Genomic DNA, 26320 nt, shown 5'->3' on the forward strand with positions numbered 1-26320 from the left:
TTAAATGCATTTAAGGTCTCCAATTATCCATCTCTAAGTTGACCTCCAACATATAATAAATTTGGTGCCCCAACCCAATTCCAAAAGAAGTGGAAAAGAATCATTTAACAAAGTTCAATCAAGATAAGGTTAAAGCCTGGTGACTTTGAATTCTTTATTATCTAGTGCCAGTGAAGGTTCAGATTTTTTATTGATGCTTTAATGAAAAGATTTTATAATAAAGCCTTCTTAAAGTATCGTTTCATGACAATTATTTTGTGTTTCTTTCCCACTCTGTCTTCTGAATTAATTTATATCTTTCCTCTGTGTTTCCCTTTAGGATGGACATGTGATGTGATGGGTGTGACTATGGGACACTGTGTGGGCACAAGGCCTCCTTCATGCCTCCTCCTGCTGCTGCTGAAGCTGCTGGCCACTGTCTCCCAGGGACTGCCAGGAACAGGGCCCCTGGGCTTCCACTTCACACATTCCATGTACAATGCTACAGTGTATGAAAACTCAGCAGCGAGGACCTATGTCAACAGCCAAAGCAGAATGGGCATCACCTTAATAGACCTATCCTGGGACATCAAGTACAGAATAGTGTCTGGTGACGAGGAAGGTTTCTTCAAAGCTGAGGAGGTCATCATTGCAGATTTCTGCTTTCTCAGGATAAGAACTAAAGGTGGCAATTCTGCCATATTAAACAGGGAAATCCAAGACAATTATTTATTAATCATAAAAGGTTCAGTCCGAGGAGAAGATTTGGAAGCATGGACCAAAGTGAACATCCAGGTTTTAGACATGAACGACCTGAGGCCTCTGTTCTCACCTACCACTTACTCAGTCACCATTGCAGAAAGCACACCACTTAGGACTAGCGTTGCCCAGGTAACGGCTACAGATGCAGACATTGGTTCCAATGGAGAATTCTACTACTTCTTTAAGAACAAGGTTGAGCTTTTTTCCGTCCACCCCACAAGTGGTGTCATCTCTCTAAGTGGACGCTTAAATTATGATGAGAAGAACAGGTATGATCTAGAAATCTTAGCAGTGGACCGGGGAATGAAACTCTATGGCAATAACGGAGTTAGCAGTACTGCTAAGCTTTATGTTCACATTGAACGCGTAAATGAACATGCTCCCATTATCCATGTGGTCACTCACACCCCTTTCTCATTGGACAAGGAGCCAACATACGCAGTAGTGACAGTTGACGACTTGGATGAGGGGGCCAATGGAGAGATTGAGTCTGTTTCCATCGTGGCTGGAGATCCTTTGGATCAGTTCTTCCTGGCTAAAGAAGGCAAGTGGATGAATGAGTATAAAGTCAAGGAGAGGAGGCAGGTGAACTGGGAGAGCTTCTCCTATGGCTACAACCTCACTATTCAAGCAAAAGACAAAGGGTCACCGCAGAAGTTTTCAGAACTAAAGACGGTCCACATTGCCAATCCCAAGAGAGACAACATCCCACTTAGGTTTGAAAAAGATGTGTATGAAGTCAGCGTAAGTGAGTTTTCCCCTCCTGGTGTCCTGGTGGCCATAGTCAAGGTAAATCCTGAGCCTCTGGATGTGGAATACAAACTCTCTCCTGGAAAAGATGCCGAGTACTTCAAGATCAACCCTCGGTCAGGTCTGATTGTCACAGCGCAGCCCCTGAATATGGTGAAGAAAGACGTGTATAAGCTGGAGGTGACAGACAAGGAAGGAGAGGTGAAGGCACAAGTTACCATAGGGATTGAGGATGCCAATGACCACACCCCAGAATTCCAGCAGACCCTGTATGAGACGTTTGTGAATGAGAGTATCCCTGTCGGAACAAATGTTCTGACCGTGTCGGCCTCTGACAAGGATAAAGGAGAAAATGGCTACATCACGTACAGCATTGCCAGTCTGAACCCTTTGCCATTTGCCATTAACCAGTTCACAGGTGTGATCAGCACCACTGAAGAGTTAGATTTCGAATCCTCCCCAGAGACATACAGGTTTGTTGTAAGAGCTTCTGACTGGGGCTCACCGTACCGCCATGAAAGTGAGGTGAACGTGACCATTCGCGTGGGAAATGTCAATGACAACATCCCCCTCTTCGAGAAAGTGGCTTGCCAGGGAGTCATTTCATACGACTTTCCTGTTGGAGGTCATATTACAGCCGTCTCTGCGATTGATATTGATGAACTCGAACTTGTAAAGTACAAAATCATTTCAGGAAATGAACTTGGGTTCTTCTATTTGAACCCAGACTCTGGTGTTTTACAGCTTAAAAAGCCACTGATGAATTCTGGCATTAAAAATGGTAATTTTGCCCTCAGAATCACAGCTACAGATGGGGAGAATTTTGCAGATCCCATGACCATTAACATCTCAGTCCTCCACGGGAAAGTGTCTTCAAAGAGCTTCAGCTGCAGAGAAACCCGAGTGGCTCAGAAATTGGCAGAGAAACTACTCATTAAAGCTAAAGCTAACGGGAAGCTGAATGTAGAAGATGGATTTCTTGACTTTTATTCAATTAACAGGCAAGGACCACATTTTGACAAGTCTTTCCCCTCTGATGTGGCTGTGAAGGAGGATATGCCAGTTGGGACTAACATCCTGAAGATTAAAGCGTACGATGCCGACTCTGGCTTCAATGGGAAGGTGCTGTTTACAATATCAGATGGGAACACGGACAGTTGCTTTAATATTGACATGGAGACTGGACAGCTTAAAGTTCTCATGCCCATGGACCGAGAGCACACAGACCTCTATCTCCTCAACATAACCATCTATGACCTCGGAAAGCCACAGAAATCCTCATGGCGATTACTGACAGTCAATGTGGAGGACGCTAATGACAACAGCCCAGTGTTTCTCCAGGACAGCTACTCAGTCAGCATTCTTGAAAGTTCAAGTATTGGCACCGAGATTATTCAAGTGGAAGCAAGAGACAAAGACCTGGGTTCTAATGGTGAGGTAATGTACTCGGTTTTGACAGACACACGGCAGTTTACCATCAACAGCTCAACTGGAATCGTTTATGTAGCTGACCAGTTGGACAGGGAATCCAAAACCAACTATTCTTTGAAAATAGAAGCCAGGGACAAAGCAGAAAGTGGCCAGCAACTGTTTTCTGTTGTCACCCTAAAGATCTTTCTGGATGATGTCAATGACTGCTCCCCAGCTTTCATCCCCACTAGCTACAGTGTGAAGGTTCTGGAAGATCTCCCTGTTGGTACAGTCATTGCTTGGCTTGAGACTCAGGATCCTGACCTTGGATTAGGGGGTCAAGTGCGCTATTCTTTGGTCAATGATTATAATGGGAGATTTGAAATAGACAAAGCCAGTGGTGCCATCCGCTTGAGCAAAGAGCTGGACTATGAGAAGCAGCAATTCTACAACCTCACAGTCAGGGCCAAAGACAAAGGGCGGCCTGTCTCTCTGTCATCGGTTTCCTTCGTGGAGGTGGAGGTGGTGGATGTCAACGAAAACCTCCATATGCCCTACTTCCCGGACTTTGCTGTCGTTGGATCTGTCAAAGAAAATTCACGGATTGGAACTAGTGTGCTGCAGGTGACTGCCCATGATGAAGATTCTGGCAGGGATGGAGAGATCCAGTACTCCATCAGAGATGGAAGTGGTCTTGGGAGGTTCAGCATAGATGATGAGAGTGGTAAGTGTGAGGTTTTGACTCAGTGTCTCCTTTCACCTCTTCTGTCTGCCGGTGCTGGAGATGGGTGTGTGTCGGGGCTTCAGAACAGATGAGGAAGGTTCTCTATTAGAGGAAGCAAGGCACAGAGCATGAACCATGTCTTAGAGTGGCTTGGTTTCTGAGTAGATCAGCCCACACCATACCCAGTGTGTCTCCTATTTGTGTTGTATTGTGTTTTCTTGTTGGGCATGACTATTCTGAGACTATCTTCTGAGAAACTTTTGCCATTATTGCCCCTGGTGATTGGATTCCTGACCCTCACCAAATGAATGGCCCTGATACAGTAATTACATTTGAATTAGTTTTAAATTAGAAGTATGAAATTGATTTTCAAATGCATCTTATATGCGAATCTTTCCTTTTCCAGTAAAGCTTTGCTGTAGGGAATTATTGCTTGGTGTTTAATGTTGAACGGGTACATCCAGCCCTTGAACAATGGGCATTCATCCTCTGTCATGAGCAGGTGACTTAAAAAGCATTTCTATAAGAGAAGAGAATTGTGCTGTAAAGTCTAGTCATAGAAACTTGGTTATAAGACATCTTTGACTATTAGTAGTTTATTTTTATATCTTTTTTCTTTTATTGAAAATATCTGGGATTTTTGTATAACACATTATTTATAATTGATTTTATAAATGTTTTAAAATGCAGAGCAAATTTGGCAAATATTTTATTGCCCAAATCTATCTACTTAACTTCTATCATAGATAGCAGCAAAACATTTTTAAAAATGCTTGCTATTGTTATCATCTGTACAAATGTTAATATGCCTAGACACTTGTGTATATGTATATGTGCATGAATGTTTGTATGTCCCTTTCCGTGTGTGAGTTTGTACCGGTGTGTTTTCGGACATGTTTGTGTACATGCACGTGTGTGTGCGCATGCATGTATCTTCTATTGTTCATACCACATATTTTTCTCGTGTTAGTAGATTCTAAATATTTCAAAAGAAGAAAATGCGTCTTCTCTGCTGTTGTGAGTGGTGGCATTAGTGTGTTCTGTTTTCAGGACCAATATGTACATATTAACTAATTTTCTACAACAGTCATAGAATTGCTTGCTATCTATCTTATTCAGTTTTAGGCTGTTTTAAAAGTTGTGTACCACCATGGGTGTCTTTAAAAGACATAATTCTCATAGCTGTGGATGCTGGAGGCCTAAGGTCAATATAGCCACATGGTCAAGGCATAGGTCCTCTTCTGAACTTGTGGACTTAGATCTTGCTATGCCCCCAAAGAGGGGGCTTTAGTTTCCTCCTGCAATGAGCAATTTTAGGTGCATGTCACTGGGAGAAGGTACAGCTAAGTCCTTGACTGCTGCTGTCAGGGCTTCAGTAATTCAGCCAATTAGGAAGCTACAGCTTGGGCTTGATGCAAATAGCCAAGGGCAGGAGAAGTTGTCAAGAGTAGCCTATGCTTTGCCCATATGCTCTATGGTTATTGTTTTTACTTGAGTTTTTATTTTAGAAAATGACTCCAATCATTTAATATCCTTGTTGTTAGAAACTCCCCACCAAACAAAACAAAAAACTACAAATAAATCCTCAGTAGTTAATATCTGTTTCATTGTAATCTGAACTTTGAAAAATAGACTTTTTTGTTTATAAAAATAATGTCAATTGTGTTGTAACACTACTTGATAAATTAAAAGTTCATTTGATGTGAACAGTAGCTCCACTGGGTCAAAGCTAAGTGAACTGTGAAGGTTGTCTTTACATTAAATGTGGAAGTCAGCCGAACTATGGACCTGCATCCCCGAGACTGAACACAGTACTATTTCCCACATTCATTCTGTGTTTCTGAGATCTTTTCTCTGAACACCTGTAAAGGTATAGCAAGTGTCCTTCCCCCTTTTATCTCATTTTCTTCTCTTAGACAATGGAAGCCTCCTTTATATCTCTTAGAAACAATGCCTGGATATGAAGCTGAAGAGTAGAATTCTCATAATATTCTACATCCTATTTCTTCCTTGGGTCTCACTGACCCTGACTTTCAGGATCTAAGCCCAGGAGCTCCTGAGTAATTGCTGTGTGCACTTATGCCTTGGTCCAGGGGTCTGGAAAGGTTACAACAAAAAGCTGCCAGCACACTGTTCATAGGCCCACGTGATTCTAAGGATCCATCTGCTCTTTGCCCTTAAGTGTGGACAGGCATCACCAGAACAAAGACTGAGAGAGTGGTACCTGAACCTGGCAGCATTTCCTGAGTCTCGGGCCTATCCTTTTCTGTGCCCTTACATCCCATGAAAGAGACATGATCTTTGCTTGTTTTTATTTTTGCCTTTTAAAAGTTTGAAGTCAGCTGCCAAAGGTTACACGTTGTCCTGTATTACTCACCAGCCTTCAGATTTGGAGCAAGAATCCCGGAGATTTGTTTACAATGTGTGATCCCTGGCAAGGCCTCAGACCATAAAGTGGGTAGATCTTGGGTGAGCTGAGAAACTTCATGTCAATGTTGTAAGTACTCCTGCCACACGGGCTTTGTAAGTACGTCCAAACCCTAAGTCCCAAGAAAGGGGCGGACAGAGTCTGCATTTTCTAAGGTCTTTTTTTTTTTCATCCATTTAAAAGGCAGATGATTTAACTCAGGTACACATTTCTTTTCTAATCATATCTTATAATTCAAGTAAACCTTTTTATTATTCCTCAGTGGTAATCTTTTTCTGAATGTCTTTCTGATGGTTCCTAAACCTATCTGTGTTTCAGTCATTATGGGAGGTTGTACCTCATGAGAGGAAGTGTATGGGATAGGTAATGCACTTCCTAGATTGCAGGAGCTTGTACCTCATGAGGGGAAGTGTTTGAGAGATTTCATAGATTTATGGTCTTGACTTTTTGGCAGTCAAAGCACAAAACTACACCTTTAAAATTCTTCTCCATGCACCAGCATTTATGAAATGTTTAATAATATTCACAGTAGCTGGATTAACTCTCCTCATGCTACATTGAGTCTGATCACAGTTTAAATCACTAGTGTGTAAGATGCGATTTAATCAGTTTTTCCTTCACAAAGAATTCTTACTCTTTGGCACAACAGGAATCCATATGCATGAGAGGTATAACATTGCTCTCAAAATAATACAATGTATGTTTTAAACTGTGAATTTATATCAGATTGTTTCGTACATCACAAACTACAGTACATATTTTATTAATTTGCTTACTTGAGGTTAATTAAAGAAATATTTAATGAAGACAAACTAATCCTACCTTGGACGTTAGTCAGAGATAATTGAGAAGATGTTGTATTATCCATCATTACTATTTATTTCTTCCACTCACTGAATCTCTATAAAGGGCCAGACCCAGGAGAAGGTGCTATCAAAGTCAATGAGGTAGTGTCAAAGGCTTTCCCATTCAGGATCACGTATCTGGTTGCTAGCAGTTCTGAGATTTGAAACCCAGCAGAAATATTCTCAGTGTTACACCATTCCCCTCCCTGCACCCAACAAGCCATCATATGCAGTCCCTGTGTCTTCCTCTTGAGAAGGGATGCTGGACTCAGAGAGATGCTCAGAGACTCCATGCAGAACCTTCTGATGTTCTGAAAGTCAGAGCACAGCCCTAGGACAAGCTCAGCACTGATTTGTGACAAAGAAAGACAGTCAAGAAGTCCCTGAAAGTCAACATCCACCCAGAATCCATGTATTGGGATCTAGTAGCCATTGGGAGTAGTGTGACGAGGTGGGTTTTGTGGCAAGGCTCCACTCTCATAAACAGGACATAAACCTTAGGACAATAGCACAAGTGGATTTTCCCCCTTTCTATTGTGTGAGAGTACCATTGGAGAAACCATCTACGAAGAACAGGCACTTGCCAGACTTTGGGTCAATTCTCACATTGATTTTGAACTTGCCAGTTTCTAAACTCGTAAGCAGTATTTTTGTGTTTGTCGATAAACTGTACAGCATAAGGTGTTTTGTTATAGACGTCCAAGTGGATGACAGCTCCTTTACTAAAGGAGAGAGAAGACAAATAAATCGTTGCTAAATGATGGCCCAGTGAAGCAGTGGTGAGAACAGAGACTATTACCTATCTCATCTCACGTGAGCTGATTTTACCTAAGGGAGAAACACAGGGAAGACACTAGTGATATGAAAGAGATGGACTTCCCATAGTGGTGGCCTTTCCAGAATGTTCCAGGACAGCAACACTAATGTTCATTTATGTGACACATTTTTCTTAACATACTCCCAGGTCCCAGGAGCCATGGTTTGCTTCCTCTAGATTTTTCTCCTCTGATGTTGCAGGGGAAGCTCACAGGCAAAGAAGGGTCTGAGACATAATAATTATTTAAAACTTTGTTGCTCTTTTAGACAATCTATTCCAACAACCAATAAATAAAACTTTATGAGTTTATAGGTATGTTCACTTGACTCTTCAAATCCACTTTGTATCCTGTTGTGTGTCCAGAAGACTATGGGCAAGTTCGATTTTTTGTTCTCTGACATTATGTGAAGTGTGAGGAAACCTGGGTTCAGGGTATTTCTTCTTTGGTCTCTTTTCATACTAGGTGCTTTGGGCATTTCATGGTGATTGGGCTATCATTAGTCCTGGAATATTAAATATAAACTGTTGACTTTTCTTGACCTTTGTTCTGTTGACTTTTCTGCCTTTGTTCGTGGAGCATTGAGTATATGCTTCTTCCTCAGTTTAGTAATGTGAGCTGTCTGCCTTCTTCCAGGACCCTAACTTGTAAAATATTCTTCTTAGGCTAATGCTTTTAAAACAGATTTAAGTTTAAATGTATTTTAAAGACTCTTTTCCAGCAAGTTTTATTAAGTGTGGTTTCCATAACCCTGATATGATGGATTGCAGGCAGCGTGGAGGTGATAGCTATCTATTTCAAAGGGAGGAAAGAAAAGTAGGTCCTTACCTTGCCATCTGGCTCCTGCCCTGCTTCTCCACCATCACAAATGGACACCGTTTGCTTTACTAAAGACCCAATCCAACCAGCTGCAAGAGAAAGGGGCTCGGTGGACAATAAAGTGACCCAAATATTTCAAACTCTCCGTCATTGTCATGCTGTGCTTTGGTTCTCTGCAAAAAGACAGCTACCTCTCACCTGGTAGCCAAGGCAACAATAAAGACACGAGCTGAGTAGCATATATTTAGTTCCACTGAAGCAGTGAGGCCAGTGCTATGTTTAGATTCATTTCTCTGTAGTCTCCGATCACCAGATAATTCAGAAGGTGGATGCAAACCAAGAAAGGGAAACATTATATTGTTAGAAAAAACTGAAAAGTTCTGTGCAATTGCAAAGCTGCGATCCCAGCCCAGGTATTGACAGGACGGTTGACCCCCACCATAGCATCTTTGACTTACTGCATTCTGAGTTTTCTTTCCTTCGGTTTCGGATGCATTGGGAACAATATTTGTCTTACAGATGTTTGCTTATTTTTCCACCTTTCTTCAAACCTCTGGTAACTCCAGTTGGATGAGATCAGGATGAATTTGGAGATTCTGGTGAAATTCAAGCCAACTTAGTTCTCAACTGCTTTCGTTTTATTCATCTGCCTCAGATGTAATATCTTACTAGAGCTCATCTGACTCAGCAAAGCACAGATGCTGGCCCAGACTTGCCCTTGCTTCCCTTGGGATCCGAACAAGCAAAGGAGAGGGATGAAGTTACAGTCAAGTGACAACAGAAGCTTTTTTTTTTGACTCTGGGATTTCTGACCGTAATGATTTGCAAGAAAAACAGTAAGGCTTCCCGGAGGAGCACTCACTGAGCAGTGTGCACTGCTCTGATGAACTCAGGAGCTGCCGTGTACGTCAGGCAGGAAAGGCAAGAGAAACTTCTGGGAAGTGATGGGGAGCGAGTGTCTACCATGGTTTTCAGCAGGGGCTTTTTTCTTGACCTTTCTTCAGCTGTTAGCTGAAGACAATTTAGCTTTAATGGAGGACCACTGGTTTATGTCTGCATTGTGTATCTGTCTTGGACTGTTATTGTTCCTGAATAACCAGGAAATGATAAGAGTAGCGACAACCATAAAGAAGTCATCCACAGTCGGGTAGCAGGCTGACCCCCTGTGCTTGGGCTCTTTCCTCTGTGTATGGTCTTCCTTTTACATTTACAAATGAACACGGGCAGTCGTGAAAGGTGTACAATATCAGGGACTGGACATATTTCTGTAAGAGGCTGTATGTGCAGAAGCTGTTGGGACGGATTTCGTGTCCTCCATGACTTTAGATCGCTTTCATCAGTTCGATTTTCTAACCAAGGCAGTCTTTGGAAGTGTTTTGCGTGTACCTTGAAGGATATTTTCATCTATCATTACACCTGGAAGAATTATAGAGTTTCATAATTATTAATGTGATACCACTATTCTCACAGTGCTTCCCCACAATGAAAATGGGCCATGGTCTGTATTTTCAGCTTGCCAGGTTTGGGGTTTTGTTGTTGTTGTTGTTGTTGTTTTGTTTGTTTGTTTGTTTGCGGAAACATGTGTTCTTTTCCAGAGAATATCTGCAGAGAGTTGTGAGTGGGAGCGGGCTTGATTTAGATTACATTCTGCAAGCTGCTCTATGGGTTATTAAATATAATAGGGCTCTCCAAATTCTCCCACTGGACACTGTAGGATTTACTGGTTCCGTTGGGCCATTCTTTGTGATTAAATTCTCAGATTTTCATTTGCATGGCCTAGTTAATATTCTGGTGGTTTTTAAAAAACAACATAAGAGTGAAAACTATAGCTAGTAAAATAAATTGGCTATGACACATAGGGACCTAAAAAGCGCATAAAATTTGAGGAAATTAAGATAAAAAGTTTCGGTATACACAATACACACACATTAGAAGATAGTTTGATAAGAAACTAAAGCACAGAGGTTTACCTCTGAGACCTCTAAGATGTGTTTCTGACCCTCTGCCTCTTTCTTCCCAAGTCCTAATACTACCTATGCACCTGTTCTCTGTTGCTATAGAGCTTTGCACAGAGTGAATGGTGGCTTGAGCCATGGGCTGTCAATCGAGACAGAGAAACACAATACGGCAAAGTACATTGTGTACAAGAGCCACAAGCATCTGCTAACCACTTTTGTGACCTTAATATCACCTTTGGGTTGGGAGATGATGTCCATCCGTTCTGAGGGAAGACTATCTGAGAGAGACTTGGAACACTGAAGTGAGCTAGTGATAAGATGAAGGTCTTATGAGGCAAGCCCAGCAATGAACCCAGATTCCTCAGGGCCAAAGACCCACCATCAAGTGACTGTGTTCAAGAAAGAACAAGTTATGACAGGAAAATTGCATGCTTTACAGTCAGGAAAAAAATTACACTTTCATAAACTGGAAAGTTCATAAATACCACAGGCATCATTTAAACCCACAGAAATGACATGATACTTTATTGATCAAACCCTCACATTTGCCTACATTTTTGGCTGCATCAAAGCTTGCCCCTGTAGTACAGCAGTTTTGTTATAATTGCTGCAGAAGACATGAAAATATCACTTACTTATCTTCCACAGTGGACGGTTGAAATCTGTTTTTTATTATTGAGAGTTTAAGATGTATTTTTTTCCAGGATTACTTGTTATTGCTAATGTAATGTAAACTTTCAACTTTGCTATCAAACTTTGGAAGACATTCTATCAAACTCTTTTTCATATGCATCTGATTATTTGAAGAAAGCAAGCCACAGTGCACACATAATATCCAAGAGAAAGTGTTGGGTCTTTTTGCCTTGGTAATTTTCCTTAGACAGCCCTCTGGGTCTTTCTCTTCTATGCAGAGGAGATAATCGGAACCCTAGAATGCTTATAGGTTCTTTACCTTACATAAGAAATTTACAGTGGAAAGGATCTGGAGGGAAAAGACAAAGACACTGAACCATATCAGTAAAACCAACACTTTGGGAGCTGGAGAGATAGCTCACTTGATAAATGTTCCTTGGACAAGCACAGATACCTGAGTTTGGGTTCCCAAGGCAGACATAAAAGCTAAACCTGGCTGGAGCGACTGTAATCTCAGTCGTGTGGAGGTGGAGACAGAAGGATTTCGAAGGCTGACCCACAAGCTAGTTTATCTGCACTTGGTGAGCTCCAGGAACAGAGCGAGACCTGGTTTCAAATAATAAAATGGAAGGGAATGAAGCAAAGCTATAGAAGGCAAAAATACGTGCTGTTCATCTGTGCAAACTGGAGTTTGTATTCCAATGACTATAGTTCCAGCTCCAGAAGACCCAACACCCACTTCTGCCCTCTACAGTCACCTATAGACACATGTGTATATCCGCTCACACAGACACAGATGCAAACATTCACCAAAATAGATCTTAAAACAGTAAATAAAAGATGGAGAATGATTGAAGGAGACACCAACATCAACCATTGTGTCTACATACACTCTATTTATGTACACACACACATGAACACACACAAACCATGTGCATACACACACATACATACACACATACATGCACACACAGATGCCCATACATACACATATACACATATCCATACACACACAGACATATACACATACATGTACACACATGGATGCACACACATAATACACATTCACACATACACATGCACACACGCACACACACAGATACAATATACACAGACACAAACACACACAGAACTCACCATTCTCCCACCTCACCTGGGTGTGTGTGGAGATGTAGCTGGTGTGCTCTTGTTGAATCACTCAGGTATCATAGCTGCAGCATGCCCTATTATGTTAATATTATGTTAATATTAACAGATGTTAATATTAGTTCAGAATTCTAAACTTTAGAGGCACAAAACCTGGTTCCAAAGAATATAATCATACCTTGGCTGATTTAGGGCTTCATAATTTGGTGGGGCACCCTGAAGAAGGAGTAGGTAAGCAAATCTACTATTGGGAGTCTCTAAATCCACCCTCAAAACAAATTTGCTCTAATCTATAGGAAATTTACACTTTACCCATAACCTGTTTATGTTAGTTTGTACATAATTCTAATAAAATCGATTACCACACACATAATCCTGTGACATTCAGAGACTGCAAAGCAGAAATTTTTTCCCCCAGAAGGTTTGTGAACTGCAGTGAGAACCAGGCAGCAAGTGAGATGCCTAGACTGGTCCCACTGTGTACTTTAGAATTAGGTAGTGAATTGGTGTTCTTACTCTCCCAGGGACACCTGCAGGTGGACACTGCTGCCTTCTAGATCTCTCCCATGAGAGAGCAAGCTTGCTTTGGAAGTTCTTTTCTGAGTCCTCCAGTGTTGTGATGGAGCTGGGTCAGGCAGGTCAGCAGTGGATTCTGAGAGCTAAATCAAGGTACTTTAGCCATTTTCAGGATTAACAGCCCCAAGCCTCCCCTATGGATTTAAGGCCGAAAGAGTTCATCACTTCATTACCTCACAGTGAATAGTAATGTTAATGAAAGCCAGGATTGTCACCCTTGTCCAGAATCCCTCTAAAACACAGCTGGGGGAAGCCACAGTACCTGCTAGGTCCTAAGGCTGCAGTCCCAGGGGAGTACACAGGGGAGGACAATTGGAAACCAGGCCAGAGAGAGGGGACGCCAGCTACTGTAACATGAGGGGCCGGCTTGTTGGGGTTTTTGTCCTGCCCGGCACCCTAATATGTCGGCAAATCCTAAAGAAAATCACACACAGGACTCCATAAGATTATAAACTGATTGGCCCATTAGGTCAGGCTTCTTATTAGTCCTTGTAACTTATATTAATCGATTATCGTTATCTATGTTAGTCACACGGCTCAGTACCTTACTCAGTGTGGCAGCTCACATGTTGCCTCTTCAGTGGTCTGGGCAGAAATGGCGGAGGGAGCTTCCTGCTTCCCAGAGTACTCCCAGTCTCTTTGCTCTACCTCTACTTCCTGTCTGGCTTTCCCGCCTATACTGCCTGCCTGGCCAATCAGCGTTTTATTAGAATATGATTGACAGAATACAGACAATTCTCCCGCATCAAACTACATACTGACATATTATTAAATTGGCCTCAGCTTCACAGTACCATATTGTTTCTCAGTCCCCTGTGTGTCTTCAGGAAGTCGCGGGGAACCAGAGGGTAGACCAATTTCAGGCTGGACCTAGAAGAAAAGTGAGCAGAGGCTCGCTGTCTCCTCTTCATGCCTGGCCTCCTATGATAACTAGAAGAACCGACTTCTCAGCTAAGACTTCTTAGCCATGCGATGTGATGTATCTGGGTAACCATCAGGGAAGCCAGGATGTCGTAGTCCAGTTCACTCACTTGCAACTAACCACTTCCAGTTTTCTGATGGTGGCTGCTGGGAGTGGCAGGCAGGGATCTGCCTATGCTGTATCGGTGGAGAGTTCCAGTTCGGAAGCAGGATGAGAAGACAAGCAGTACGTTGCCTTGGTGCACGCTTGACACTGGCAGAGCACCATCTGAAGAGCAGGCAGGAATGAGCTGTGTGTGGAAAGATTTTGTGCCCACAAGAGAACCAAAAAGCAAGGCGAGAGCCCACACATTGTGATGCTTGTGTGTCACAGGGCAATGGTTTGCTGAAGCAGAGCCACTAAGCTCATTGGGAACCAGGAATTAGACAGAGAATCAAAGAAAGAAGAGGAATTCACAGGCCAGGGATAAAAGACAACCTTCAGCAACTTTTCTGCACATCCAGGTGCCCCATCTCCTGATAGCGAGCCCATCATTGTGAATTCATGAATGGGTTAACTCTTTGATGAAGTCAATACTTTTATGACCCAGCAATCTAAATATTGTGCCACTAGTTGGACACCAAGACTTCATTTATCACATGGAGGATTGTCTATAATCAAACTGCAACAATGTTACGTAGATGAGTACACTGGTAGAAATCCCAGAGATTAAATGCAGAACAGCCTTGAATTCTGCTGTCCTGGTAGAAGATACATTGTTTCAGACCCAGAAGAGAAAGTTCACTCACACTGGGTGACGGTGGCTCTTGCTCATTCTTACTGATTCAAGTGCCCAGAAGTGCTCAATGGCATACTCAGAAGTAGAGCTGTCCGAGCTATTCCAGTCTCCCTCAACCTCAAGTGCCTTACCATTCACTCTAGTGCAGACAGTCATTATCAGCACAGATAAATGTAAGGGGCAGTAAGCCAGGCGACTTGAGACGCAAACAAGGAAAAGGAGTACATAGGTAGTAGAGGGATAGGAAGAAATTTCCCTAAGAAGCCTCCTGATGACGTCTCTAACTTGCAGGAAGAAAAAAAAAATGATTAGAACAGATTTGGATGCTTGCCACAAACTCTGATAATTGGTTTGAAAAGAAAGATAAAAAGGAGGCTGGGAGATAGCTCAGCAGCTCTTCAAGTTCAGCTCTCAGCACCCACACAGGGAGTCACACAACTCCCTGTAACTCCAGCACTGGGGATCTGAATCCTCTTCTGGGGGGCCTGGACCCACACTGGGTGTCCCTCTACTCCCTGTAACTCCAGCACTGGGAATTTGACATCTTCTTCTGGTCTCTGTGGGCTCTTGCACACATGGGGGCACACACACAGAGACATATAAAGTTTAAAAATAAAATTAATATTTTAAAAAAAACACTGTAAGAAAAATGTAGCTTAAAAATACAGTTGTACCTAGAGGTTTCTTAAGCCTTAAAACATCCTGTTTGAATATATTTTTCCGATGAATCAAGATTTCATGTAGATGGACCCAATATCAAATCTGTCCCATTGCAGCAAATCTGAAGTACCCAGATGCTACACTCTTCTTACCTATGCACACGCACCTCGTCTCCTCACTGTGGACCCATTTCATATATGCTGTTTTTTTACCAAGTCTGGTGTTGTTACTATAAAATTCATTGCCGTTAAGCACAGTGCCTAACAGCCAGCTGTCGGATGCCATGGCTGAGAAGACTGGCATCGAGTCTGGAGAATCGACATCCATGCAGGCCACAGGAAAGGACACCAGCGTGTCTAATAAACACAATGGCTAAATTGCCAATTACCAAAGAATTAGTTACTCAAAACACTTAAATTGTGATTGAATTGAATTTTTATAACTGTCGATTCTTTGAAACACCCAGAGTCAGTATTTCGGGAACTGAAACTAGGGAGATCAAGTGATTTTTCCCAGAGCTCTCTACTGATCAACGGGACAGCTCGGCCTAGAACCCAGTACTTGCCAACATGGCCACTATCCAACATGGCCACTTTTCTGCTCAAGACTATCTTCATAATCTAGAAAGGACTTTTGATGTTTGAGGTTATTAAGGTTATCGTCTTAACTGACTCCACAAAGGTTTTTTTTTTTCTGATAAGGCTCTAAAAAACGTCTTTGCTTCTTGCTAGAATTGGTGCCAGTGTATAGATTTCATATTTATATTGTGATGCTTTGGGTAATCCTGGTATATGTGTGTCTGTGTGTGTCTGTGTCTCTATGTGTGTCTGTGTGTCTCTATGTGTGTCTGTGTCTCTGTGTGTCTGAGTGTGTATCTGTTTGTGTGTATATTTATGTGTGTATATGTGCGTGTGTCTGTATATGTGTGTCTCTGTGTGTGTCTCTATTCTGTATCTCTCTCTGTGTTTCTGTAGATGTTTGTGTTGTGTGTGTATGTTTGTGTGTGTCTGTATGTCTGTATCTCTCTCTGTGTATCTGTGTATATCTGTGTGTGTATGTCTGTGTGTGTCTGTATGTCTGTATCTCTCTCTGTGTGTATCTGTGTATATCTGTGTGTGTATGTCTGTGTGTGAATGTCTGTGTGTGTATCTGTGTATATCTGTGTGTGTATATCTGTGTGTGTATGTCTCTGTGTGTATCTCTCTCCTGTGTGTAGGTCAGCAGTCAGCATAGGGTGTCTTCACCTGCTGCTCTCCACCTTACTTTGGGGCAGGGGTCTAAGTTTACTGTCTGTCTGAAATGGATTGCCAATGCTACTGCCGATCTGCCTATCTCTGTAGTGCTGGGATCACAGAGATTTGCTACCATGACAGCTTTTGTTTATTTTTAACATGGAGGGGACCGAAACTTAAAACCTCAAACTAGAGCAATTGCCCATTGAGTCACCCCTCCAGCTCATTCCCTGGACCACCTTCCCAGTTCACCCTCTGGGCCACCTCCCCAGTTCACCCCTTGGGTCACCTCCCCAGTTCACCCTCTGGGCCACCTCCCCAGTTCACCCCCTGGGCCACCCCCCCAGTTCACCCCTGGACCACCTCTCAAGTCCACTCCCCAAGAGACCTCTCCAGTTCACCTTGACGGTGTCTCACAACTTAGTGTTTTGCATTTTGTTGCTTCCTGACTTAAAAAGCAAGCAAACAAACAAACAGAAAAGGCAAGATGTAACATTCAGAACAAAGATGGAAGGACATTTTTAAAAATCACACAACTTCAGCTTTTTAGTAGCCAAGTTTTCTAAGCCATTGACACATGCAAAGCCTCCTCAAAGTTTTTAATTCCCTAATTATTGTATTGTGGCAATATAAGTAAGTCAGACTTTAAAACATCAGCATTAAAATGCAAACCTCTATACTGTTAGAAAATACTAGAAGGTTATGGAAAACACAATTCATGCATTTGTGCCTGCAGGCAATGCATGTCGGGAGTCTGGCCCTTCTGCACTCCTCGGGGCTGAATGAGGGGGGAAGAGTGCTAAAATTTCTCTGCTGGAATTCACTGACCAGACCACTTGTTGGGGTCAGAGAGGAGGTACTTTAGTGATCATCTGCAGGTTCTCCAGCTGTGAGGACAGTTTCTTAGTCCTTACTTCATTTAAGTTGGTGACTATTTCTGTGGTCTGCTCTGGTTCCAGGAAGACAAAGCCTCCTCGAAGGCACCCCGAGTGCTAATGAGCAGGTGTGCTGTTGGTTCTCCATTCGGCGATCGTCTTCCAAGCCTGGGATGGGACTGTTGCTTGACAGGCAGAGCTTGCCAACCAGCTATTGCCCTCAAGAGCACACTTCTGTGCTGGGAACATTTTCCAGTTAGTCTGTAGGGTTCACAATAATGATGCTGGGTGCAGCCATCTTGCTGTGTGTGGGCTTCTGACCTGGAGGTGACTGAAGGCCTTGGGCCACTGTTCTTCTCTGATGAACCTTGGAGCCGTTCACTTCAGATAGTGATTTTTTTTGCTTGGTTGCTTGCTGCTGTGGTTTTCTGCCATCTGAGTGTTTCTAAGTTGTTCTGATTTGACAAGTCTTGAAGAGACATATGGGCCCCAAATAATTGTACTGAAAAATGCAGAAAATATTGAGCAAGAGGCTATTGGATTTCCATAAGTAAGCAAATATATTTTTAAGAACTCACTAGTGAAAATTGCTTTTTATTTAATGAGTCATTTTTATTGGAAGGTAATGATTATGTCCAGGCCATAAATACAGTATAAATTTTCTTTGGAGAACACTAAAACGATGACTCTCAATGGTAAGCAGCTTTTTAAAGAGCATAGGCATATTGAGGTACAGATTTCCAACCCTGAGCGGTCTGTCCACGTAAGAATGTGAAGAAGTGGATGAGACTCCATGGGGGCTTGTGCATGGGGGCAAATGTGTACAGCATAGACCCAGCTTCACATCGGGCTCTGGAATGATGCAAGCTAAGACTTTTAAAGGTCCAATTTCATGCTTTATTTTATTATTACGAGTACTGAATGAGTTACCCAGTCCTCTTCCCATATTACAGCTGGGGAAATAGATGCTCAGGAAAGCTTAGAGCTTTGCCCAAAGGCTCAGCGATTTCCCTCAGTTTTTTGTGCATTTCATGAATGCAAATTATCTCTGTGATCATCTGAGCAGGAGAGTGTTCCGGTCCACATCCAACCAGAAGCAAGATCTTAGTTCGTGGATAAAGACAGTGTAATGTTTACTTATTTGTTTGTTTTGGGCAAGGTTTTGTGCAGCCAGCTGCTGCTGACCTTCCTGCCTGCACTCTGGAATTCTGTGACTGAAGATGTGTATCGCCACAAACAGTTGTAAATGTTCTATCTTCACACGAGGTAGTGACTGGAAAGTCACACTGTTTTAGGAAACGAAAGCTGTTGTCAGGTCACAAAGTGAAATCAGATTCTTTTATGTATTTTGTCTGTGTTAGAATCTGTTTTATTAAATCAATTTTAATTAATAACAACAACAATGATAATGATAGTACAAACGAGGTTCCTGTTCAGCTGCACAGCTTGCAAGTGAGAGGGCTTCTCCAGTTGATGTTCTCGCTACCAGGATGCCTGACTGTGCCATTCATCAGCCGTTCCAGTCCGCTCCCTTTCAAAGGGTGCTGAGCACACTCCAGCTGCAGGCATAGAACCCATCTTAGCCTGGTGGTTCGTCTCCTAGTTCAGCATCTGCTGTCTGCTTAATCTACTCCCGCTTGTCGGTGAGTCCTTCGAAGTTAGGATTGTTCCCTGATGAACCACTGTGTCTGGGTCATTCACCACTGGCACTGTAGGTGAGCGTGGAAGAAGCCTGTGGGAAGCTCATGGGCACAGGCAGGAGCAGCTGAGGGTCTCGGTGTAACTGTTTTGAAAACTCTGAGTAACATGAAGAAGCCATGCCATGTGCACATCAGTTTCAGATCCTGCAAGGAGAATCCGCTCTGCTTCCTTTGTTCTTCTGTGGTTAAAGCTTTGAATAATGCGTGTGTCCATGAAATATAATTGAGACTCTGGGGTCTTTGAAGACCTGGACTCCAAACACTGGCTTTCTTCATACTTTTTCTCAGCCATTTAAGATTCTGGGGAGCGAGCTGATGACAGGTTAGATTTGGAGAAACCAAACTGAAAATTATATCTGTCGGATAACTTTCACCGTGTTTCATTGCCCCCAGCAGAGATTTTCAGCTTGTACTTATATCTCTTCTTTCCCTCTCTCAAGAAATAAAAGAAATAAAGAAAAGGAAAGAAAATCACAGATCTGCCCAGTACACTCTCGTGTGCACGATCTACTCAGATTCCTGGTATTTTTCTGTCACCTGGCTTGCTTTTCCACAGTGATGTGGTTAACACTGTCTTGACCAGTTTTTAAAGCTTTGTTATCTAGGAGGCTTTATCTTCAGGATGGCCATCATCTTTTCTCTCTTTCCCATCAGTGAAAGCCTCCACTCTTCATCAGCCCCACAGCCTTGTGTCTCAGCCCCACAGCCTTGCCTCAGGAGGCACTCTCTATCTTGAGTGAAGCTTCAGGTTTGCTTTGACTACAGTTTTTTTTGTAAGGTCTTCCATATTTTCTCATTTGTGCCCAGGATATTGTTGTTCACTGCTCCAAGATACATACATACATACATACATATACATACATACATACATACATACATATACATACATTATATATATATGTGTGTGTGTGTGTGTGTGTGTGTGTATACTTTTATCCATTTTTTTTATGCATTAACCTCTTTGGGTTGCTATTAAAGAACCGTGTCTGCTGAGGTCTGTTTTCTGTTTCCTAGTCAGTGTTTTGTGGTTGGGTCCTCACATAGTGGGAAGGATGAGGAATTTTTCCCAGGCCTTTTTTACAAGGGCTGTTATCCCTTTCATGGGCACGCTGTCCCAACCCCTCTTCGTCTCCCACAGGCTGTATCTCCTTGTCTTGTTGCCAGGGTGAAGATCTTTCCACAATAATTTTGGAAAGACAAACATACAGGCCTCGGAGCTACATTTTTTTCATATCTCCGGCCTTGCCATCCCTCACCCCTCCTGACCCATGCTCCATCCACTTCTACTAGGCAGCACGTTTCTGACCTCTTCAGAGTTGTGCGCCTTCTCCATAAGCATGGGAAAAAATGCTAGCATATTCTCTCCACATTCTTTTCGTGCTGGATTGTAATGAGCAATTTTATGTATAGAAAGGATTCCTCATGGATTTACACCAGACTTCCTCATTCCAAAAGAAACTCCAGTTTTGAAACAGACGACTGTAAAGGATTCATCATTTCTACACTAAGCAAGCACTAGTCATTTCTCTTCTGGCAGATAGCAGGAGCTAGTTTGGATAGCTTTATTCTGCTTTTTGGGACTAAGGAGAAGTCACACATTTCTGGATAAGGCTCCTCTTTTTCCTTTATATTCCACAGTGCTCTGGTTGCTTGGTAACTCTCATCACTGCCCATTGCTCTTTCCTTGCAGCCCTGACAAAATCTCTTTGGTGGATTTGTAGATAAGGAGAAATGAAAGCAAAAACAAACAACAACAAATAGCTAAGCCTCACGAGGCAGTTGGCTTTGTATTAGCCGGGCAGCTGTGATGTATGGGTCTGTAGGCCATCTTTCGGCTTTGGTATCTCCATCTGTTCAAAGTCAAGGTCATCATTTTCAAAGGCTGAGATCATGGGTCAAAATTTATCATTCCATTTGACTTTTAGCTTTTCTGTGTCACTGTTTTAGGTGTACAGAACCTTTGAAGTAGAGGAAATTGGGCTTCTAATTTCTAAACATTAGAGGAGGGGGAAATTTAAGAAGGGGTCAGACCTGGCTGTAGAAGATTGATGTAGAAGATTGTGACTATCAAGTCAGGAGAAGCTGAGGACCTCACTACAAGATCTGGTTATCAGTCGGAGAAAGATTTAGAGGACAAGCCCAGGAGAGATGAATGGAAGGCCCGTTTGCCTGTCAATACTGTTGACAAGGCTACTAGTTAATCACAGCTTTGTGTTCACACCTGTACGTGTGTGTGTGTGTGTGTGTGTGTGTGTGTGTGTGTGTGTGTGTGTGTTTGAGTGCCTGTAGATGCCCAAGGAAGACAGGAATGGAAATATAGAAGGTGAGATGTTTGTTCTCTGGATAACTGGGGTTAAATTTTATTAGGGAGATTTATGAAAGAGCCAGGAAATGAATATGGCACACTTGCCACCTGTAGTAAATGTGTTTCATATCTAAAATGCTCTTTTTGGTTGACCTATGACCTTTCCCGTGCCTCTCCAGAATGCTCGGAATGAACAGTGTGGACCTGGTACGTGAAGTATGCTTCCCATGACTTTCCATGGCGTCCATGGCCTTCACTAAGTCTATGTAGCCATGGCTCCCAGCATCTTGGAGCCTCTTATCACTTCTTCCTCCCCATCTTCCTCTGTGACCTTTGTTTCACCTGCCAAAGACAGTTCATATCAGCAAACCTTTCCTTTCTTGAGCACCACAACAGAAACCCTGCTGACTGAGCACCACATTGTGAGACGGTACCCATGTGACCAACTGTTAGCCATGTGAGGCCCAATTACCCACTCTTCAGAGACGACAGAACAGTTCTTGCATGATTTAGTTTTCTCAAGGACCTGAGGCAGACCCAGTTGCCCTAACCTTCAGAGAACCTACCGTTTGAGAGTTGGCTTCTTCCTGGTGACACATTAGCCTTTGATTTCCCTGTTAGACTTATTTGTTATAGGTTGGGAAAGACATGGGCATCACATTTCCATTAGTAGGAGTTGCAAAATAAACTTGCATTCTCCTCCTTCAGCCTCCGGTTGACGTCTCTGAGTCTGGGAGTACTGATGAGACAAAATCCACAGAGAAAGTAGGATTTTTACGATTTTTGTTTGCCTGTTTCGTTGAGAGGAAATTCGGAGAGCTCACATTTCTCTTTTTAAGTGTACTCTCCAGTAGCTTTTACTTTATTCACAAAATTGTGCATCCATCACTCTCTTTATTTTTAGCATTTTCCTCACCCTAGAAAGCAACAGTAAACCTGAGAGGTAATCATTTCCATTCTCCTTCCTGTGACCCCTTGGCAACCACAAATCCGTTCTCTGACTTTGCTTATGCTTTTTATAAATACAGAGTGTTGTTTGGACAGGGTGTTACCCATCTGTAATCCCAGCACTTAGGAGGGGGCAGCAAGGAGGTCAGGAGTTTGTGGGTAGCTGCGTATAGAGCTCGAGGTCAGCCTGGACTTCCTGAGACCTTGCCTTGAAAAAATAGAGCACAGTCATCTTGAAGGATGGGAAATAGCATTTACTGTGGTGACAGGAGAGAAGGCAAAAATCTTAGAAACTGAAACTGAAATCTGTTTTTATGAAATTTTAGGTCCTTACACATCTTGGAGTTGAGATTTGAGAATAAATCTCAAACACTTGCCTGACTTTAGAAACCAAACATCAAATTCTGTGCAAACAAGCAGCCAAACAGCTAGAGGTAATGAACTGATGAACTAGTCTGTTTTCCTTCATTTTTTCCCCCAGTTGTTCTTGAAATACTCCCACTATGTAGCCCTAGATGGCCTGGAAATCACCGTGGAGATGAGGCTGGCCTTGGTCTTGTAGTGATCTTCTCTGAAAAGATGAAAATGGGGGATGGGGGTGTTGGAGGAGGGGGGCGCTGTGTCGTTCCTGGCCGCTCTGTCATTCCTGGCCACTTAGCCCTGAAATAATCACACAGAAACTATATTAATTAAATCGCTGCTTGGCCCATTTGCTCTAGCTTCTTATTGGCTAACTGTTACATCTTAATTTAACCCATCTCCACTAATGTGTGTATCACTACGTGGCAATGACTTGCCGGCAAAGTTTCGGCATGTCTGACGCTGGCCACGCCTTCATTGCATCCCTGACTCTGCCCTTCTTTCTCCCAACGTTCAGTCCAGTCCTCCCAGCTTACCTAAGTTCTGCCCTCTCAACAGGTCAAGGCAGTTTCTTTATTTATTAATGGTAATCACAGCACTCAAAGGAGACTCCCACATCACTGGGGTATCCTCAGTGGCCCCTGCCACGGTATGCACCTAAGAGAGTACACCATGGAAGTTCAAGGGTATGATTGGGGGAGGAGGAGAGTGAAGGAGTGAAAGGCCATCTCAGAGTTGGGACTTGAGAGAGGCAGACAGAAAGAGGAGGCCAGAGAGGAACGAGAAGAGCAAGAGAAAGAACCTTAGCCGACTGGCACTTTTAAGAGGTGACATGTGGCATGGCTGAAGGCTTCCGGGAAGACACCTGGTGTCCTGTGATGACTGAAGAGCCTCAGCAGAGGAGAAAGAGGCCACTGCATGGGGACTAACGTTCCTGTCACTGTCTTCTGAATGCTGAGATTATAATGTGAGCCACCATGCCCAGAAAGATTCTGATCTGTTTTGGTGTTGTTTGTTTGTTTGTTGTGGGGAACTGAGAATTGAACCTGAGACCTTACATAAGCCATGACAGTGCTCTTCCACTGGGCTATGTTCCCAGACATCCTAAACCTTTGTTTGTTTGCTTGCTTGTTTGTTTGTTTATGTTTTATATTCTTATTTATTTTTAAAAATCTTAATCATAGCAGCAGTCTAGGGAAAATTGCAACTTATCCTCCACTTAAGTGCATAATTCCATTTGTTTTCTTAAAGGGCAGTATTTTTGAGAGATTGATTGGTTAGCCATTAAGGAAAGGTGTGCAGACAATAGGGATAAAATGAAGGGAGCGTCCCTTGCTGTGTTCTCAGAGACACTGGAGGGCGGTTTATGTCCTCCTGGCAAGCTTCATTGGTGTCTCTGGTTCTTCCTTGCAGTGCTGAAGTTACTTTAGGGGAAGGAAGTCTAATAAAGCACAAGGAACTCTGGGAGAAAATTGAACTCTGTCTGCAATCAATCATGTGTTATTTTAGGAGACCCGGCGCCTGGGCTTCTACAGTTTTTGACATCAAGGGGGAAAGAGCTTGGTTTTCTTTTGATTTGGGATTTTAATGTGAGTTTTTAGTACTTAATAGTAAAAAAGGCATGTTTTCACATGTACTTTTTATTTTCCCAAGTGTGAATTTTGCATGCATGTTGCACAGGCCCTCCGAAGTGGGGTCCAGAGCCAGTATTTAAACTATAAAAAACACGGGGCCTCATGGTGGGGGCTCTGCTGGAGTGTCGTTTTCAGGAGCAGGCAATATTTAAGCTGCTCTTTGCTTGGGGTTCCCTCCAGTGCTTGTGTGGTGAGTCTGGGGGTCCCTCTGTGTCGACACAGAGTTAATTGCCGGTTGAGGTGTTCTCTTCCAGGGAGGCCTTGGAATAAGCCCTTTCCAGTGCTCAGAGTGGGGAGTGCTTTGAGGTCCTACCCAGAAGGGTATCCCCCTTTGCCTTGAGGCTCCTGGCTACCCCCTTGTCCTTTATCACCCTCTAGTGTCTATTCCTTCAGTTTGAATATTTTTTTAGCTTTTCCCTAAAGTTAAAGACCAGAACAAGAACTAGAAAAATCACTCAGTGGGTAAAGCACTGTACAAGGAGACCCCAGCAAGTCTCCAGCACCAAAGTGAACACAGTGCTGTGACCCTGCATTCCTGCTGTCTCACACTGTGGAGAAAGTAGAGACAGGTTCATCCGCCGACTAATCTAAAGATTCAGTGAGCTTCAGGTTCAGTGAGAAACCTTGTCTCAAAAACTACCATAGAAGCACAGGAGAGATGGCTCAGCAATTTTGAGCATGTATAGCTCTTACAAGGACCAGGGTTCAGTTCCCAGCTCCTTCATGGTGGTTCGTAACCAGAAGTTAAGTCCAGTCACAGGGGATCTGAAACCCTCTTCTCTGTGGCCTCCCCACACACCAAGCATGCATGTGATGCACATATATGCGTGCAGGCAAACACCCATTTACATAAAATAGAACAACTGAATCTTAAAACAATGTAACATAGTGAGGGATGGAGGAGGATACTGGAGGCTGTCTTTTGGTTTCCTCACACAATACGCACACGCAAGTGCACACACACATGTACACACCCCAAAGAACTTTAAAATAATCAAACCAAACATCTGTCTCTTCCCCAACTTCATCTGCATGTTTGTTGAGCCTTTGGTGTCATGATCCAGGATATTTCAGCAGGTAGAAGATTGAACTGGGAGCCCAAGGCAAGGCACTAGACAACCAAGTCCAGTGGGCACTCTGCCTAGCGAATGCTGGCATTCGTTCTCTCGCAACCCACTTTGTCTCATTTGGTGCCACATTTCTCCTTCCTTGCCCGGGAGTCTCATGAGAGGAGAGCACTGTTTGCTGACATCAACATAGGTCAAAATAACATTTTTCTTTATTATTCCACCAGTTCAGCAAATATATTTTCCTTTAAATTGGTTTTTAATGTGTGCAAGTGTGTGTGTGTATGAGTGTGTGTGTGTGTGTGTGTGTGTGTGTGCATGTGTGTGTGTGTGTGTGCACATGCTTGTACATGTCATGATACACACAGGGGGATAGAGCATGTCGCATGATCATCAGTTCTCTCTCATGTGAGGCTGGGAATTGAATTCAGGTCCACAAACACATGTTTTTTAGAGATAAAGAATGAAAATAGGTAGAGGAAGAGAGAAGGGGAGGAGAGGAAAACAAGGAAGGAGAGAGAGGTGGGGGGAGGGAGAGAGCACGCCATGAGAAAGAAAAAGGAATGGTGTGACCTCTAATTTAGATGATATTCCTGCTCTGAACCATCCCACGGTAGAATTAGAATCAGCAAAGCAATGAGTGACTTACTTTATATGGAGCCCTCAGATTGCAAGGCTGCTTTCCAGCAGCCACTAACAGCTTAACAAAGAAATCCATGTGCGTTTTACAGAGCCCCACCCCCACAGAAAGCGGGCTGACCTAGAATGTCATTAATCTCAGCCTTCTTTGTGTGATGGGAAGGGGTGCTAATTCTTAGGCAGTGGTTTGGGGAAAGGTACAGAGAGAGACATTTGGGTAAAACAATTCAAAGGCTTCAAAGGGGTCATGCCTCACTTTCCCACCCAGACCACCCCGAGGGTGCACCCTGCCTCCTCCATCACCGCTGATTGGTTCTGATGACTTTGTCTATTCTCCTTGTGCATCAAGTAGGAA

At 43.0% G+C, this 26320-nt stretch overlaps 1 protein-coding gene across 3 annotated transcripts in view; it reads left to right on the forward strand.

Moving 5' to 3' along the window:
* The first annotated feature begins 325 nt into the window (after positions 1–325).
* The window catches only part of Fat3 (FAT atypical cadherin 3), a 459541-nt gene continuing 433546 nt past the window's right edge, over positions 326–26320 (forward strand). For all 3 annotated transcript variants that reach the window (XM_085689898.2, XM_087905857.1, XM_085689900.2), the window contains exon 1: positions 326–3625. In XM_085689898.2, coding sequence (XP_085546024.2) covers positions 337–3625 — 3289 coding nt within the window. In that variant the 5' untranslated portion in view covers positions 326–336. The remainder of the gene's footprint in view (positions 3626–26320) is intronic.

This window comes from Myodes glareolus, chromosome 4, assembly GCF_982192425.1.
Source record: "Myodes glareolus chromosome 4, mMyoGla1.1, whole genome shotgun sequence".
In the NCBI taxonomy this organism is placed as follows: Eukaryota; Metazoa; Chordata; class Mammalia; order Rodentia; family Cricetidae; genus Myodes; species Myodes glareolus.